General features: G+C 41.9%; 1 protein-coding gene across 7 annotated transcripts in view; it reads left to right on the top strand.

Moving 5' to 3' along the window:
* Positions 1–10128: 10128 nt before the first annotated feature.
* Positions 10129–19931, top strand: part of HDHD5 (haloacid dehalogenase like hydrolase domain containing 5) — a 28643-nt gene continuing 18840 nt past the window's right edge. For 3 of the 7 annotated variants that reach the window (XM_081129302.1, XM_081129299.1, XM_081129296.1), the window contains exon 1: positions 10153–10295. In XM_081129302.1, the coding sequence (XP_080985428.1) occupies positions 10179–10295 (117 nt within the window). In that variant the 5' untranslated portion in view covers positions 10153–10178. Of the gene's footprint in view, positions 10311–19931 lie in introns of all 7 variants that reach the window. The other 4 variants (XM_081129300.1, XM_081129297.1, XM_081129301.1 and 1 more) reach the window with 2 other exon arrangements.

Here is a 19931-nt window from a genome sequence, read left to right as displayed (position 1 = left end):
CTCTCTGTCTTCTGTTGTTTCCTTCCTTCTTTCTCTTCACTCGGCTCTCTGTTGTGTCTTTTAAAATTTCCTTGATGAATCTTCTCTTGTCTCTTCCCTTTCTCTCCTCTCTAGCTTTCTCTCATTTCCTTTTTATTGTCCTTTTCCTCCCTCAGAAATCAATCCATGTTTAACATGGGCACTGATGGAGCAGAAGGCCTGGCAGAGGGAAGTGGGTTGGGTAGACCAGGCTGAGCTGCCAGCTCATTTCCTGAGTTGCCATGTGCAACCTCCTGATCACTTAAACTTGGAGTGCGACCAGCTCTGTCCTTAGGACAGCCAAACCCTCCCATGCCTGGGCCACATGGCTTCTCTCAGGCTGGAGTTCCCTGGAACCAGGTGGTGAGGTGCTGTGGAGCATGGACACTGAAAGGGAAAAGAACTCATGGCAAAGGCAGGAAAAACTGGGTGGGTCGGGGGACTGGAATGAGAGCAGGTGTATGGGGCTGTAAGGAGAGTGCATCAGGTTGACCAGATGGCTCCCTCAGTTCTCTTTTGTTTTAAATTGATTTTAAGGGGTGTGGGGTAGGGGGGATTTTGTTTTCCACCTATTTATGCATTCATTGGTTAATTCTTGTATGTACCCTGACAGGATTGAACTTGCAACCTTGGCATATTGGGACGATGCTCTAACCAACTGAGCTATTTGGCCAGGGCTTCTTTATATTTTCTACAGATGAGTCAAGATATCAGAAAGTCACCCTCTCCCCACTGAGGTTAAGGAGTGCAAAGGTTGGGGGTGGGGCAGTTCGTGAAAGTACTTTAGCATAGGAGGGTTAAAGTTTTTTTGTTAATGTTACCTGGCTACAAATCAGGGTCACATAATCCATCTGAGACTGAGATACCACTCCAACTTGCTGACCATTCCTACCCCAACTGAATCACTGACCATGAGGAAGACCGGGCAGGTCCTTGGAAGTGCCTTGTCTCCTCCTTTTCCAGACCCTGGGTACAACCAGACTGAGGATTCTGACATTATTTAGGAATCAAACCAGATCCCTCTCAGCCCAGGATTAACATGGCCACATCCCCTGCCTGACTGGCTCTGAGAAGGCGAGACAGGCCTGAAGGAGTGAACTTGTGCAGGTAGCTCTGTTGAGTATTGGTATTCACTGCAGGCCCCCCTCTGGGCTGTGGCTTTGCCCTGGTCCTTAACATCTCCAGCTCTTTCTCTCCTTCCCAGTTGCAAAGCTTGCTTTCAGGATATAGGAGCAAGTGCCAGTTACTTCTACCATGGAGTGAATTATGCATTTCAATATTTTGTGTCCCTGTAGTCCCCTCTTAGGTCAAAGTTCTAATCATGGTATAGAAGATGCAATTCCTTGCTTTCAGAGGGGCTTGAGGGGTTTGGGAGCTGGCCTGGGCCCCTGAAATCTCACTACCACATTGGGGCCAATCATCCCACTATCCTGCAAGGTTTGGGAAGGCATGATGGAGGCTGCTAGTCTGGGGCCAGTGGGGAGGAGGCTGCTGGGGTTTGAAAGGTAAGTCAATAAGTGCTGCCACTCACTTTTCTGCTTAAATCTAACTCTGTTGAAAAAATAGACATGGGACAGATGGAAATAAAAACACTAGATTTCTTACTGCTAAGCCTTTTGGAGTACATGGCTTATTTGGCAGACAAAATGGGGTTACTAATACAGTACCCTTGAATTACTTATCCAGGCATTATTAGCACAGGTGCAAACCCCAGCTCTCCACACTACTACAGGGACAGACTAGAATACCCAGGTTCACTTGATGGGCTGGCTCCCAGAGCAGGAAAGGAGCAAGTCACATAGGCTCAGTTGTTTCTCACAAGCTCACCTATCCGGTTGGTCACGTGTTGTTTGACATGGGTGGAGAGAGGCCAAAAGTTTTATTAATAGAAGTTTATTTTTTAGGGAAATAGGAGAAGGAGATGTATTCCTCCCCAAAAGAGATGAACTCCACCTTCTTCCCAGGATTCTCCCACAGCAAGACTGTGTGGGGCCTGGGAAAAGTCATGTGTGTGTAATAAACTCCCCTGTAGTCCCTTTACTAACCATCCACTAGGCCCACTCACCTGCCTGTTGTCTGTTACCCATTCTCTACTCTGTTTCTTCCAGCCACAGCATCCCTGCTATTCATCTACTGGCAACCTATGAACTCTGATTTTTTTCCTTTTCTACCTCTTCCTGGTATGATGCATAAAATGCCACTTTACCCCCAGTATTCTTTATTTCCTTCTTATGTGGAAAAGGAACCTCTGATTTTTAGCCAGGCATAAAGCTACATTAAAAAAAATTTTAGTTGATTTTTCGAGAGAGAGGAAGGGAGAGGGGGAGAGAGAAATATCGACGTGAGAGCAAAACATCAATCGGCTGCCTCCTGCACACCCTCCTCCAGGGGTTAAGCCTGCAACCCAGGCATGTGCCCTGACTAAGAATCAAACTTTTGGTGCACAGGATGACACCCAACCAACTGAGCCACACCGGCCAGGGCAAGGCTACATTTTTCAGCTTTCCTTGCTGCTAGTTGTGGCCGTGTGAATAAGTTTTGGCCAATGAACTGGTGTATGGGATATCTTGGAATTGTACCTATAAGATGATGGCATGCCCTTTTTTTGTCTTATTTCCTGATGGCTGGAATGTGAACATAATAGCTGGAGCTTGAGCAGCTATCTTGGACATGAAGTGAAAGCTGTGCAATGAAGATGGCATAGGTACAAAATAGGAGCTTGGGCACCTAATAAGTTTGTGGAGCCATAATACCAAGCCTGTATTGTTCTCTCCCAACTTTGTTTATAGAGAAACAAATTTGTTGCTTTTTTAAGCCACTGGTCTTTGGAGGTTTCTGTTACTTGCAGCCAAACCGAACCCTAACTAATACAAAGTATGTGCACGGATGCAAGCAGTCTTATGCATACATGTGTATACACAAACGTGTATAAGCAAATGCATAGGGAACGGAGGAGTATGGATATTCATCCATTTGCCTAGTCATGTTAATTGAGTACCCATCATGTGCAAGTAAGCATGATAGGAACTATGAGGGAGACAAAGATGAATCAGAGAGGGATCCTAGATTCATGGATTTTTTTAGTTAGGGGATTGTTCTTCTGGTTTAAGAACCTGTATTGAATCTAAGAAAGCCTTATTATTATTTAAACACACAGAGTATTAATTGCAATACTCTTTCCTGAGGGGGTAGGGGGGAGACTCAGCCCATTTCTGATTCCTACCAGAGAAGGCTGCTGTTTTGTGGAGTTCAGTGCACAGCTGAGGCAGATTGAAAGCAAGGCAGACCCAGATAGGGAAAACACCTGACCCTGGCTGACAGCCTTTGGCGACAATTTTGATCACCAAGTGTCTTATCTATTGTTGTATCACAAATTAGCCCCCAAACTTAATGGCTTAAAACAACAAACACTGATTATCTCTCAGCTTCTGAGGGTTAGGAATTCAGAAGTGACTTAGCTGGGTAGTTCCATCCTGGGGTTATTTATGAGGTTTTGGCCAAGGTGTCTGCCAGAGCTGAAGGATCTGCTCCAATATGGTTCTCTCACTTGACTGTTGGCAGGAGGTTTCAGGTCCTCATGTGTGGGCCTCTCTAGAGAGTTGCTTGAGTGTCTTCATGAATACGGCATTTGACTTCCTTAGAATGAGTCATCCGAACTAGGGCAATGTGGAAGCCACAATAACTTTTACGACTTACCCTTAAAAATCACATACCATCACTTCTTTCCCATTTTATTTATTAAAAGTGAGTTATTAACTCCAGTCCACACTCAACAAGAGGGGAATTAAGACTCCACCTTTTAAAAAAAATGTTTTTATTGATGTTTTGAGAGAGAGAGAAAGAGAGAGACACTGATTGGCTGCCTCCTGCATGTCCCCTGCTGGGGATGGAGCCTGCAACCTGGGCATGTGCCCTGACTGGGAATCGAACCAGCAACCTTTTGGTGTATGGGATGACACTCAACCAACTGAGACACATTGGCCAGGGCTAGATGCCACCTTTTTGAGAAGAGGATTGTCAAGTAAATTGTGGGCATATTTTAAAACCACAACACCAAGAGATCTGCTAATTACTAAAGCAATTTATAAGTAGCTTGATAGAAGGAAGAAATTAAGAACATTCCAATCCCGGAAAGCTTTACCCCTGGCAGGGTTTATGTATTAGGCTATGGTAGGTATGGCTAATATGAGTCAGTCTTCCTGCTCAACTGTAGGTGACCTGACATAATTAAGATCTTGGTATAATCAGAATCTTTTAAAATTTAAGACTTACCCTGGCTCAGTTGATTGGGTGTCATCTCAGGCACCAAGAGGTTGCTGGTTGGATTCCTGGTCAGGGCACATGCCTGGGTTGCAGACTCGATTCCCAGTAAGGTGCTTGTAGGATTAATGTTTTGCTCTCATGTCAATGTTGCTCTCTCTCTCTCTAAAAAAAAAAAAAAAGCAATAAAAAATATTTTAAAAAATTGTTAAGACTTGTTTGTGGCTTAACATATGATGTATCCTAGAGAATGTCCATGTGCCCTTGAGAAGAATATGTATTCCATTGCTTTTGGATGGAATGTTCAGTATATATCTGTTAAGTTCATCTGATCTAACATGTCATTTAAGGCCGATATTTCCTTATTGATTTTCTGTTTGGATGATCTATCCACTGATGGAAGAAATTGAAGAAGACACAAATAAATGGAAAGACATTTCATGCCCATAGGTTAGAAGAATTAATATTGTTAAAATATCCATACTACCCAAAGCAATCTACAGATTCAATGCAATCCCTATGGAAATTCTGATTGCATTTTTCACAGAAATAGAACAAATGATCCTAAAACTTGTATGAAACAACAAAAGACCCCAATAGGCAAAGCAATCTTGAGAAAGAACAAAGCTGGAGGCATCGGTTCCCTGAGATCAAACTATATCACAAAGCTACAGTAATCAAAACAGTATGGTATTGGCATAAAAACACATAGACCAATGGAATAGAATGGAGAGCCCAGAAATAAACTGACATGTATATGGTGAGTTAATCTATGACATAGGAGCCAAGCATGTACAATGGGGAAAAGACAGTCTTTTCAATAAATGGTGCTTGGGAAATTGGATGGCTATATGCAAAAGGTGAAACTGGACCACTATCTTACACCATACACAAAAATTAACTAAAAATAGATTAAAGACCTGAAACCATAAAACTCCTAGAATAAAATATAGGCAGTAAGCTCCCTGACATTGGTGTTGGTGATGATTCTTTGGATTTGACACCAAAACCAAAGGCAACAAAAGCAAAAATAAACAAGTGGGACTGCATCAAATGAAAAAGCTTCTGTACAACAAATGAAACCACCAACAAAATAAAAAGGCAACCTACTGAATGGGAGAAAATATTTGCAAATCACATATCTGATAAGGTGTTAATATCCAAAATATATAAAGAACTCATACAACTCAACAGCCCAAACCCAAACAATGTAATTTAAAAATGGGCAGAGGATCTGAATATATATTTTTCCAAAGAAGACATATAGATGGCCAACAGGTACATGAGAAGGTGCTCAATATTACTAATCATCAGGGCAATGCAAATCAAAACCACAATAAGATATCAACTCACATTTGTTAGTGGCTCTGTTATAAAAAAGAAGAGAAATAACATGTGTTGGTGAGCATGTGGAGAAAACAGGGAACACTTGTACATTGTTGGTGGGAATGTAAATTGGTGCTGCCACTATGGAAAATAGTATGAAGGTTTTCAAAAAACTAAATATAGAACTACCATATGATCCAACAATTTCTCTTCTGGGTATTTGTCTGAAGAAAAAGAAAATACTGACCTACCGGAAACAAGATGGTGACGTAGGTCACAGCTGCACCCGCAACCACATCAAAATGACAACTAAAATACAGAACTACCATCACTCAAAGCCTCCTGAAATCTGCCTGAACAGAAGTCCTACAACCAGGGAACTGAAGAATTACCGAGACCGATACAGTAGGAGGGGTGGAGATGCGGGCGGATCGGGCTGAATTGTGGAGTCGCAGCCGCGGTCCCACACCCAGTGCCCCGTTTGAAACCCTGGAGAGAATCTTGGTGGTGGAGGTTTCCTGGAGGAGCAAGGGGTCCCAGCCCCACAGCAGGCCCCAGCCCAGGGCTCCAGGGCTGGGAAGAGAAGTCCCCACAGCTTCGGGCTGTGAAACCAGTGGGGACTGTCCCTGAGGGTCACGGAGGGTGCAGGAGTCCCAGGCAGCTCCTCTTAAAGGGCTCATGCACAGACTCACTCAGACGCGCTCCCTCTGAGCCACAGCACTGGGCAGCAGCCTGAAAGGAACCTGGGACACTTGGGGAGGAACTAACCTGCCTGAAATTGGGGCGAGAGGTGGAGGGGTGGCTTCCTTCGAGGCAGAAGGGCTGACAGAGGCCATTGCTCCTTTGGCAAGTCCTCCCCACACAGCAGGCAGGCAGGTGCCATATTTGAATCGCCAGCACCTGACCCACACCTTTGGCCCCACCCTGGTGATTCCCGGAGGCCCCTCCCCTCCCCACCTGCAGGCTCATCCAAGCCATTTCCAGGGGCTTTTCTGTGCAAGTGGCCTCTCAAGCCTCAAACTTAGGACTTCCCTAAAATCTCTCAAACAAGCGGGCCCCATACGGCTTGATAAGTGGCCCCAGGCCTGGCACTAGTGGCAGCCTGCATTGGCTCATAGCTTGGCCTCTCCTGGGCACCTTCAAGCCCAGCACAAGTAGCAGCCAACTACAGTTTGCTGTGTAGCCCTGGGCAAGGCACCGGCAGAGGCTAACTTTGCACCTCCTGGGAGGCCCCAGAGACAGTGCACCTGGTGCTCAGACTCAACCACACTGGATTACAACCCTACCACATCCACGAGTGACACATGCAAGGGGTGCACTTGGTGAACACCAAAGGGCCATTGAAGTAAATCCTGTTCTATAGGGGTGTCTCCAGCACAGCAGCGCTTTGGCTATAGTTGCAGTGGGTCCTCACAGCTGATTGGCCAGGGGGCAATTCCTCCCAGTGATGCCACCAGCAACCAAGGCTCAACTACAACAGGACAGTGCACACAGCCCACACAGGGGAGCGCCTAGAAGGCCCAGCTCAGGTGACTGGGGAGGCTGAGTCACTGGACCCTAAAGGGCACCTACTACACAAAGCCACTCTACAAATTCCAGGAGACATAGCAGCTCTACCTAATACATAGAAACAAACACCAGGAAGCAGCCAAAATGTGGAGGCAAAGAAACATGTCACAAAGGAAAGAACAGCAGAAATCTCTAGAAGAGGAACTAAATGAAATAGATCCAAGCAAGCTAACAGATACAGAGTTCAGAATTTTGCATATAAGGATGTTTAAGCATATTATTAGGGAAATAACTGAGAAAATCAATAACATAATAAAGTACCAATTTGAAATGAAGGCTACACAAACTGAAATGAAGAATAATTTACAGAGAATCAACAGTAGAGTAGAGGACACTGAGAATCAAATCAGCAATTTGGAACATGAGGAAACAAAAAACACCCATCCAGAAGAGCAAAAAGTAAAAAGAATCCAGAAATATGAAGGTAGTATAAGGAGCCTCTGGGACAACTTCTGTATTTGTATTATTGGCCCAACGTTCATATTACTGGGATGCCAGAAGGAGAGGAAAGAGAGCAAGAAATTGAAAACCTATTTGAAAAAATAATTACAGAAAACATCCCCTACCTGGGGAAAGAAATAGACTTAGAAGTCCAGGAAGCACTGAGGGTCCCAAACAAGAGGAACCCAAAGAGACCCAGAGCAAGAAACATCATAATTAAAATGCCAAAGGTTAAAGACAAAGAGAAAATCTTAAAAGCAAAAAGAGAAAAGCAGTTAGTTACCTACAAGGGAGCCCCCATATGACTGTCAGCTGATTTCTCAACAGAAACTTTGCAGGCCAAAAGGGAGTGAGTGGCAAGAAATATTCAAAGTGATGAAAAACATGGAACTACAACCAAGATTGCTCTACCCAGCAAAGCTATCATTTAGAATTGAAGGTCAGATAAAGAGCTTCACAGATAAGAAAAAGCTAAAGGAGTTCATCACAACCAAACTAGCGCTACAGGAAAAGTTGAAGGGTCTTCTTTAGGAAGAAGCTAATGAACAAAAGAATGTGACGAACTAGATAGATCCAGAGACATTGACACATGCAACAGACGATCATATTTCAGAGGAAAGAGGGAAGGGGGGTGGAGGGTGAGAAGAGATTAGCTGACGAAGTTATATGCATATATGCATAGCCCATGGACACAGTCAATAACGGGGTGAAGGCCTGGTGAGGGGGTGGGAGTGAAGTGGGGGGAAAAATGGGACACCTGTAATACTCTCAACAATAAAGATAAATTAAAAAAAGAAAAAGAAAATACTAACTGGAAAAGATATATGCACTCCCATATTAATTGCAGCATTATTTACAATTGCCAAAATATGGAAACAATTTAAGTGCCAATGCATGGATGAATGGATAAAGAAAATGTGGTATATATACAACGTAATATTATTCAGCAGTAAAAAAGAACGAAATCTTGCCATTTGCAACATGATGGACATTGAGGGCATTATGCTAAGGCAGCAATTTTCAACCCTTTTCATCTCATGGCACACATAAACTAATTCTGTGGCACACCAAAAAATATATATTTTTGCCAATGTGACAAGAAAAATAGGTAAAATTTTGATTCATTCACACTGGACAGCTATTGTTGTGTTGGCTGTTGTTTTTTAAAAAATTTATTTCACAGTCAAAGGGGAAAGAGGCCAGTTCCCCTGTCTAGTCAGGTATTGCATGTTTTAAACATTCTTGAGGCTCACTTGTTGAAAATGCTGTATTAGGAGAAACAGGAAATAAGACACAGAAAGATAAATACCATATGAACTCTCTTATGCTGAATCAAAAACAAACACCCCCTCCAAACCAAGCTCATAGATACAGAGAACAAGAGACCAGATTGGTGGTTGCCAGAAACTGGGGTGGGTGTGAGTGAAATGGTGGAAGGGGGTCAAAAGGTACAAACATGCAGCTATAAATAAATAAATCCTGTGGATGTAAAGTACAGCATGGCGACTATAGTTAAGAGTAGATTGTTTATTTGAAAGTTGCTAAAAGAGTAGATCTTTTAAAAAAAAAACTCTTGGTCCCCCGGCCAGGCATGGCTCAGCAGTTAAGCATCAACCTAGGATCCAGGCGATCGGGGTTCGATTCCCGGTCAGGGCACATGCCCGGGTTGCGGGCTGCGGCTGATCAATGACACTCTCATCATTGATGTTTCTCTCTCTCTCTCCCTCTCCTTTCCTCTCTCTGAAATCAACAAAGATATATTTAAAAAAAAAAAAAAATTCTTGGTCTTCAAAGCTGAGGACCAAAGGGTATTGCTAACCCCTGAGTTAGCAGCATCCCTGTGTATACCTGATACCCAACTTTCTTCCTCCTCCTAAAGTTAGATACATTGTAGGTTCATCTGTTCTTAATATAACTATATCCATGAACAGATCAAAGGGACTGGAAGGGGGTATCCTACACATTTCAAATGGTGGGAACACACAGCTGTGCTTAATTAGTTATCCAATCCCCTCTCAAGACAGTTACACTCTCAGGATCTTGTATTCTAGTCCTGTCTCAACCACCCTACAAAGTGAGTTTGGAGGGATTACTTAGGTAGTATATAGTTTTCCCAGGCAATAGCACAGGGCCCAGCAGAAAGGAACACTATAGCAAATACAAGAATGAAAAATTGGCATTCCTTGACTGACTGGGGACTTGAACATCAAAAGAAAGTTTTGCTCTTCCACCCCCTCCTCACAATCAAGGTTTAGTTCCCTCCCGCTACGTTCCCTCGCTAAAACCTCATCAAGGGTTGAGGGGGCTGGGACTTCGGCCTGAAACCTACGATCCAGGAAGTCAGCAGGTGCCTAGGCCGTGCCAACCACGCACACCAGCCTGTGACCCCAAGTACCCTTTACGAAGAGCAGGACCAGGCGCCTCCTCGCTGCCGCACTTGCTGCCGGGACACTCATGCCAGACTACAACTCCCGAGAGGCCTCGGGCGCCGCGGGCCGCTAATTGGCTGCGCTGCGAGGGTGGCCGCTGGCTGGACAGGCGCAGTGGGCGCAAGCGGCGGTCCGATGGCTGTTTTTGGTTTATTTGCGGCCGTCCGGGCGGCCCCGGGGCTCTGGCGGTGGGCGGCGTGCGGGTTCCGGGGCCGCTGCTCTGGAAAGGGTTACGCTGCGGGCCCAGAGCAGGTGAGAAGCGCGCAGGTGAGCGGGTCCTCAGCGCTTGTGGCGAGGCCGCGAGCGGCGGGAGGGAGGGCGAGCGGGGCGAGCTGCTGCTGCGTTCCCCGCCTCCTGGGAAATGGCCGTGACTGAGGCAGCTGACTTCTGGTGCGCTTCGTTCTTGCCTTAAGCACTGATGTCCCCTGCGCGCCCTACCTCCCTCTGACTCGGGCGATTTGGCACGTCTTTGACCGGGGAGAAAAGTTACTCCGGCTAGAGCGTAAACAAAATACCCAAAACGTGCACCAAGATTGTCTCGTGGCCTCTTGCCACTCTTCGTCCCCAAATTTACTCGGCATTTTCCGTCTTCCTAGTTTTCTGGTCAGGGTATGATTCTTGCACTTCCTCTCTGATTTCCATGATCAGAACCTTTACGTTATGATTTTAAACTACATTTTAAAGAAATTCGGAGACTTGTGATAGGGTTCCCTGTGGAGCTGCACCTGTAAGGGAAGAGCCCCAGAGATGAATGTGGTTTTTGTGGGGCCTATTTACTTTTTAGTCCCTTTGGCTTGGTGGGCCTGCTTGTAATGAGCAGCTGTTAAGTCGGGGATTGGTAGGTGGGAGTGGGGTTGGGGGAGGGAGGGGAAAACTGGCCAGGTACTTTAGTGATATCTAATTCTCTCAACCTTGGAAGTAGGCATGACCCTGGTGTTAGTATGGAAGCTGAAGTTTGGAGTCAAGTTTTTAAGAACTTTTTTAAAAGGTTCTTAAAACCTTTTAAAAAACACCTGGTAGACTACCACGCCAGGACTCTAAGCCAGGTAGTCATATCTATCACCCTGAGCCATTTTGCCTTCTAAATTCACAATTTCTGTATGTAATAATGATAATATTTTACATTTATATAATGCCTTCACAGTAACTCTTTGATGTACAGTATTTTAAGTTAACTACTTATTTAAAAAAAAGAGTACTTTGTGCCAGGCACTATTCTAAGTACTTCACAAGTATATCATTAATCTGTATAATTTTCATAACAACTCTGTGAGGTAAGTACTATTATTATTCCCACTTTACAGGTGGAGAAACTGAGTCACAGAGAGGTTAAGCGACTTGCCCAAGGGCACACAGCTGGTAAGTGGCAGAATCTGGAACCCAGGGCAGTCTTGTGCCAGAGTTCTAGCTCTTAACAGCTATATTATTGTAATCATTTTGAATACGGAGAAACTAAGATTCAAAGAAGTTAAGTGACTTGGCTAGTGTCATAGAGCTCAAAGTGCCCAAGCTGGAAGTATAGAATGATAATACATTGATAAAAGGACTGTAAACTGTAAAGACATAAGTATAAAGAATACTTGCCATTGTTTATAGTTTATTATATTGATTCTTGCGTCTTCATGGGTCCTAAATTATCCTTGAGTGACTTTTCTGATAGAGTCGAAAAAAGGAAGAAAGGGATGAAGTATGTCATAGAATTTAAGAGTATTAGCATTTGAGTTGAATTCTGCCTCTGTTTACTGGCTGTTTGACCTAAGGCAAATTACTCAGCTTTCTAAGCTTCAGTTTCCTAGTATATGTAATGGGTGTCTTATTTACCATGCAGTGTTTTTTCGGGAATATATATATGGTACCTTTTATGATAAATGTGGAGTACTTTGCGCAGTGACTGGCACATAGTAAGTTATCTCAAATGTGGAAGGGATTGGAGGATACAGTGAAATGGACTGTAGTTGTAATGCTGTTGTTTAAAGCATACGAAACAATTCTAGGTAAGAAGCAAAGACAAAGGAACATCTAAGTAGTCCCTTCATTTCAAATTTACCTTGAACCACACATTTTATCACTGACACAATATGAACTCTAATTAGAGAATATGGCCTAATACCCAGGACTAGTTAAAAAATAAAATCAAGTGATATAGAAGAAAAATCAGAATACAGATTAGAGAATTAAGAGGAAAGTGAAAAGAAAAAAATTTATCCCTTTGTCCTTTTCTCTAGGTACTTTCACTTTTTTTCTTATATTTCTTTCTTTTTTCTTATACCTTCACTTTAAAAAAATAGACTATTTTTTAGAGCAGTTTTAGGTTTATAGAAAGTATAGAAAAGTCTCTCCCCCCAGTTTCTTCTGTTACTGACATCTTGCATTATTAGTGTGGCACTTTTGTTATAGTTGTGTATCTTTCTATGTTGCTCAGTGCCTGGTTCTCTCTACATTCATCATTCACCTGAGGGTTGGAGATGATGATTACTCACTATATAGTTACAGATGAGGGACCCTCAAGGATATTGCTAAATTGTTCTGAAACCTTTCTGTTCTAAGTAGCAGGGATTGAGAATTCTTTTGTCTAAGAGAGCAAATCTTGTGACTATTTAGAATATGGTCACTAAGACCACTAAAACTGTTTTGTAGCCATCAGCACAGATGAACTGTTTCATTTTATTTTTTTAAGTATGTAAGTTTTAGAAATCCAAAAACAATAATACAGCAGTTTCTTGAATAGTGTCATTTTGTTATAAGGTTGATGAGGTGCGGTAGGAACTTTTGTTAATATTAATTAGTTTTGGTAAAATTGGCTTCAAGTCATAAAACTTATTGATGATGTTAAGTGAGGACTTACTGTATTATGAAATCCATTGACCCATCTTCCAGATTCAGCAATTATTAACATTTTGCCACACTTGTTTTGCTTATCTCTTCCCCAACTACCCCTTTTTTGTGCCTATAATATTTTAAAACAAGTTTCTGATGGCTTGTCATTTCAACCCTAAATTCTTCTGTGTGTACCCATAAGAAAATAATCACAATGCTATTATCATACCTAACAACATTAGTAATTCCTTAATATTACAGTACTTAAAATCCAGTCCTTTAAAAATTTTCCCTGATTGTCTCAAAATTGTGGGCAAATTAGTTTTATATTTAGAGTTTCAGAACAGTATGCTCTGTGTCCATATGGTACAAGAAGGAGATAGACTGTGTGCTAGAAAGACACAGTCCTTCTAAGAGTCATCAACTCTGCCCTGGGTGGTGTGACTCAGTTGGATGTGCGTCATTCTGTGCACTGCAAGGTTGCTGGTTCGATTCTGGTCACACCACATGCCTGGGTTGTGGGCTTGATCCCTGGTAGGGTGTGTGCAGGAGGCAGCTGATTGACGTTCGCCTCTCACATCAATGTTTCTTTCTCCCTCTCCTCCTTTCTCTTTCCCTCCTTCCCACTTTCCCCCACTCCTTTCCTCTCTCTAAAAAAAAAAAAATATATATATATATATATATATATTTTTTTTTTTAATTATTTTTATTTTTAATTCTCACCTGAGGATATTTTTCCATTGCTTTTCAGAGAGATTGGAAAAGAGAGGGAGAGAAACATCAATGTGAGAGTGACACATTGAGTGGTTGCCTCCTGCACATGCCTGGACCAGGGCCAGGGATTGAGCCTGCAACCAAGGTACATGTTCTTGGCCAGAATTGAACTCAGGACCCTTCAGTCTGTGGGCCAATGCTCTAACCACTGAGCCAAACTGGCTAGGGCAATAAAAATATTTTTTTTTTCAAAAAGTTACCAACTCTTTTCCCTTGAGAGGGTATGGCGTAGTCAGAAAGTGCTTGAGGGGAAAGGTCTGCCTTATTTTGCTCTAATCCTTCATTTTTTGGGACATTGAACATTCAGTCAACCTTGATTGAGTACCTACAAAAGTCTAAGCATTGTGCCAGATTTGGGGGTTTGAAGGCAAATTACACCCTCTTTCCCTTTAGACTTGTGCAGTGATTCTCTTTGAAAAGAATAAGGTGATGAAATTTGAAAAGGAGCTATGTTCCTTTTCCCAGGAAAAATCTATAGAGTTTTAAGAGGTTTTATGGACATCCTGAAATCTGTCTATGGACCCCAGTTTGGACCCTGATTCTAGTGGGATTTGTTGAGGAAAAGGAAGGGGTTGCAGAGATCCTTGAGGGCCACTGGGTACATGAGTATATTGAGAACAGAGAAGAACTGGAACTCAGTGGCTGGAGGCTGGCAGGAGCTGCTGGATGATCTGGTACCTCCTGGATCCCTTCTTTGCTTAGAGGTGTTGCCATGTGGGCTGCTGAAGAGCTCTGACTTTGCTGTGAGCTCAGTTTGAGGCTGAATTTTGAATCTAGCACTTGTGAACTGGGTCAATTTAACTATAATTCTCTCTGAATTTGGTTTCTTACTCATTTAGTCAGATTTTCCAGTGAATACATAATGAGCACCATATATAAACCAGGCTACTTTAGCTAAGTAATGTCAGTTGGAGGTAATGACACGCACCCCCAAAGTGTTGGTGCAAGGATTCAATAAAAATATATAGCTCAGCCTGGCTGGTGTTGCTTAGTGGTTGAGCGTTGACCTATGGACCAGGAGGTCATGGTTCCATCCCTCCTAAGGGCACATGCCCCGGGTTTTGTGCTCGATCCCCAGTAGGGGACGTGTAGGAGGCAGCCCATCAATGACTCTCTCATCATTGATGTTTCTCTCTCTCCCTCTTCCTTCCTCTCTCTGAAATCAATAAAAACATATATTTTTTAAAAAGAGTAACATACACACACACACACACACACACACACACACACACACACACACACACACATCAGTACAATCCACAGGTCTGGGGTGCAGGATCAGCCATTGGAATGGAGAGTTAGAGATGCTGTTTGTTCCGGTATTTCCTACATGGCATGTGGGACTTGACAAGTTTCTTCCCTGGCAGCTCTACTTGCTAGTGGTCAGAAGTGCTCTCTTGTTGGTTTGAATTTCTGCCCTCCTATTTTTCTTTTTTTAAAATTTTGTTTTATTTTATTTTTTTAAATAATTTTTATTTTTGTTTAAAGTATTACAGATGTCCCTTTTTCTCCCCAGTGACCCTTTCCCCCCCCGTTCCTTCCCCCTCCCCAGTCACTCTCCCCACCATTGTCCGTGTCCTTGGGTTGTGCATATATGCATATAAATTCTTTGGTTACTCTCTCCCCCTCTACCCCCTCTCCCCCTTCCCTCTGACATTTCGTCAGTCTCAACTATGCTTCCATTGAATCTATTCTGCTCGTCAGTTTATTAAGTTCTTTAGATTCCACGTGTAAGGGAGAGCATGTGATATTTTTCTTTCGCTGCCTGGCTTATTTCACTTAGCATAATATTGTCCAGGACCATCCATACTGTCTCAAAGGGTACGAGATTCTTCTTCTTTATAGCTACGTAGTATTCCACAGTGTAAATGTCCCACAGCTTTTTAATCCACTCATCTACTGATGGGCACTTGGGCTGTTTCCAGATCTTAGCTATTGTAAACTGTGCTGCTATGAACATCAGGGTGCATATATCCTTTCTGATGAATGTTTCAGGATTCTTAGGATACATTCCTAGAAGTGGAATTACGGGGTCAAATGGCAGCTCCATTTTTAATTTTTTGAGGAACCTCCATACTGTTTTCCATAGTGGCTGCACCAGTCTGCATTCCCACCAGCAGTGTACTAGGGTTCTCCTTTCTCCACACCCTCGCCAGCACATGTCGTTTGTTGATTTGTTGATGGCAGCCATTCTGACAGTTGTGAAGTGATACCTCATTGTGGTTTTAATTTGCATCTCTCTGATGATTATCAACGTTGAGCATTTTCTCATGTGTCTCTTAGCCATCCGTATGTCCTCTTTGGAGAAGTGTCTATTTAAGTCCTTTGCCCATTTCTTAATTGGGTTGTTTGTCTTTCTCTTGATGAGTGCTATGAGTTCTTTGTACACTTTGGAAATTAGCCCCTTATCAGATTCATCCTTGGCAACTATGTTTTCCCAGACCGTGGGGTTCCTTTGTATTTTGAGGCTGTTTTCTTTTGCTGTGCAGAAGCATTTTAGTTTGATGTAGTCCCATATGTTTATTTTCCTTTGTTTCTCTTACCCTAGGAGTTGTATCAGTGAAAAGTCCACTGCGTAGGATGTCTGTGACTTTACTGCCTATGTTTTCTTCCAGGATTTTTATGGTTTCGTGACTTATATTTAAGTCTTTTATTCATTTTGAGTTTATTTTTGTGTATGGTGAAAGTTGGTGGTCTAGTTTCATTCTTTTGCATGTATCTGTTCAATTTTCCCAGCACCACTTATTGAAGAGACTGTCCTTACTCCATTGGATACTCTTGCCTCCTTTGTCAAATATTAACTGACCATAATAGCGTGGGTCTATTTCTGGGGTCTCTATTCTGTTCCATTGATCTATATGCCTGTTGTTGTACCAATACCAGGCCGTTTTGATTACAGTAGCTTTGTAATACAGCTTCAAGTCTGGTAATGTGATCCCTCCCACTCCGTTCTTTTTTCTCAAGATGGCTGCAGCTATTCGGGGTCTTTTTTGGTTCCATATAAATTTTCGAAATGCTTGTTCTAGATCTGTGAAATATGCTGTTGGTATTTTCATAGGAATTGCATTAAATTTATAAATTGCTTTGGGTAGTACAGATATTTTAATGATATTAATTCTTCCAATCCACGAGCATGGTATCTTCTTCCACCTGTTTAAATCTTCCTCTGTTTCTTTTTTCAGTGTCACGTAGTTTTCTGAGTACAGGTCTTTTACATCCTTGGTTAAGTTTATTCCTAGGTATCTTACTTTTTTAGTTGCATTGGTAAATGGTATTGCTTTTTTAGTTTCTCTCTCTGAAAGTTCATTGTTGGTGTATAAGAATGCCACTGATTTCCGGATGTTGATTTTGTATCCAGCTATCTTGCCAAATTCGTTTATCAAATCTAGTAGTACTTTGATGGAGTCTCTGGGGTTTTCTATGTACAGTATCATGTCATCTGCAAATAATGATAGTTTTACTTCCTCCTTTCCAATTTGGATACCTTTTATGTTTTCTTCCTGTCTGATGGCTATGGCGAGGACTTCCAGTACTATGTTGAATAAGAGTGGTGAAAGTGGACATCCCTGTCTTGTTCTGGTTTTTAATGGAAATGGTTTTAGTTTTTGCCCATTGAGTAAGATGTTGGCTGTAGGTCTGTCATATATGGCCTTTATTATGTTGAGGTATGATCCCTCTATTCCCACTTTGCTGAGAGTTTTTATCAGAAATGGGGGCTGGATTTTGTTGAATGCTTTTCCTGTGTCTATTGATATGATTATATGATTTTTGTCCTTCATTTTGTTTATGTGATGTATCACATTTATTGATTTGTGGATGTTGTACCAGCCTTGCATCCCCGGAATAAATCTCACTTGGTCATGAAGTATGATCTTTTTAATGTATTGCTGGATCCACTTTGCATTTAGTGTTTTAGTGAGGATTTTAGCATCTATGTTCATCAGGGATATTGGCCTGTAATTTTCTTTCTTTGTAGTATCTTTATCTGGTTTTGGGATTAGGATGATGCTGGCCTCATAAAAAGAGTTTGGGAGTTTTCCCTCCTCTTGAATTTTCTGGAATAGTTTGAATAGAATAGGTGTTAATTCTTCTTTGAATGTTTGGTAGAACTCGCCTGTAAATCCATCTGGTCCAGGACTTTTGTTTACTGGGAGTTTTTTGATTACTGCTTCAATTTCATTAGTTGTTATTGGCCTATTCAGGTTTTCTGCCTCTTCTTGATTCAGCTTTGGAAGGTTGTATGCTTCTAGGAATTTGTCCATTTCCCTCATGTTGTCCAATTTGTTGGCATATAGTTGCTCATAATGTTTTCTTACAATGCTTTGTATTTCTGTTGGGTCAGTTGTTATATCGCCTCTTTCATTTCTGATTTTATTTATTTGGGTCTTCTCTTTTTGTTTCTTAGTGAGCCTGGCTAAAGTTGCATCAATCTTATTTACCTTTTCAAAGAACCAGCTCTTGGTTTCATTGATTTTTTTGTATTGTTTCTTTAGTCTCTATGTCATTAATTTCTGCTCTGATTTTTATTATTTCCTTCCTTCTGCTTCCTTGGGGCTTTTCTTGCTGTTCTCATTCTAGTTCTTTTAGTTGTTGTGTTAGATGGTTCATTAGATCTTTTTCTTGTTTCTTGAGATGGGCCTGTAATGCTATGAATTTTCCTCTCAGGACTGCTTTCGCTGTGTCCCATAGGTTTTGGGTTGTTGTCTGTTCATTTTTGTTGCTTTCCATGAAGTGTTTGATTTCTTCCTTGATCTCCTTGGTAACCCATTCATTGTTTAATAACATGCTACTTAGCCTCCATGTGTTTGAATATTTTTGAGTTTTTTATTATTAAAATTGGTTGATTTTTAGCTTCATGGCATTGTGATCCGAGAAGATGCTTGATATGATTTCAATCTTCTTATATTTGTAGAGACTTGCGTTGTGCCCTAACATGTGGTCTATTTTTGAGAATGTTCCATGTGCACTTGAGAGGAATGTGTATTCTGTTGCTTTGGGGTGAAATGTTCTGTAAATGTCAATTAAATTCATTAGGTCTAGTGATTCATTTAAGGTCTGCGTTTCCCTGTTGATTTTTTGTCTTGATGATCTGTCCAATGCTGACAGTGGGGTGTTAAAGTCTCCCACTATGATTGTGTTGCTGTCAATCTCCCTTGTAAGGTCCCCCAAGAAATTTTTTATATATTTAGGTGCTCCAATATTGGGTGCATAAATGTTTATAAGGGTTATTTCCTCCTGATGGATTGATCCCTTTAGTAATATGTAGTGACCATCTTTGCCTCTCGTTATGGTCTTTATTTTGAAGTCTGTTTTGTCTGAAATAAGAATTGCTACTCCAGCTTTCCTTTCCTTTCCATTTGCATGGAATATTTTACTCCATCCCTTCACTTTTAGCCTGTGTGAGTCTTTTGCTCTCAGGTGGGTCTCTTGTTGACAGCATATATTTGGGTCCTGTTTTCTTATCCATTCAGCTACCCTATATCTTTTGATTGGACCGTTTATTCCGTTTACATTTAAGGTTACTATTGATATCAACTTATTTAATGCCATTTTTCCCCTTTATGCTGATGTACCTTTCTTTCACTATTCCTTCTTTTTCTTAAAGCAGTCCTTTTAGCATTTCTTGCAATGCTGGTTTCGTGGAACTGAACTCCTTTAGCCTTTTTTTGTCTGGGAAGCCTTTTATTTCACCTTCAAATTTAAATGATAGTCTTGCTGGATAAAGAAATCTTGGTTGCATGTTCCTGCTTTTCATTACTTGCAGAACTTCATGACACTCCCTTCTGGCCTGAAGAGTCTCTGTTGAGAAATCAGCTGTCAGCCTTATGGGGGTTCCCTTGTAGGTCACTGCTTGTCTCTCTCTTGCAGCCCTTAATATTTTCTCTTTGTCCTTGCCATTTGCCATTTTAATTACGATGTGTCTTGGAGTGGGTCTCTTTGGATCCCTCTTGTTTGGAACCCTCTGTGCTTCCTGAGCTGGTGTGGCTTTCTCCTTCGACAGCCTAGGGAAGTTTTCTATAATTATTTCCTCCACCAAGTTCTCTATCCCTTGTTCTCTTTCCTCCCCCTCTGGTACTCCTATAATGCGAATGTTTTTTCGATTAATGTTATCCCAAAGTTCCCTTAGACTGTCCTCATGTTTTTTAAGTGATTTTGCTTTTTGCTGCTCTGATTGTGGGATTCGTTCTACCTTGTCTTCTAAGTCACTTATTCTATCTTCTGCTTCATTGAGCCTGCTTTTAATTCCTTCCAGTGCATTCTTGATATCAGATACAGCATTCTTTATCTCTGTCTGAG

Source organism: Miniopterus schreibersii, assembly GCF_964146895.1.
Source record: "Miniopterus schreibersii genome assembly, chromosome: 2".
NCBI classification, from domain to species: domain Eukaryota; kingdom Metazoa; phylum Chordata; class Mammalia; order Chiroptera; family Miniopteridae; genus Miniopterus; species Miniopterus schreibersii.
This window is presented reverse-complemented; position numbering and strand designations above follow the sequence as displayed.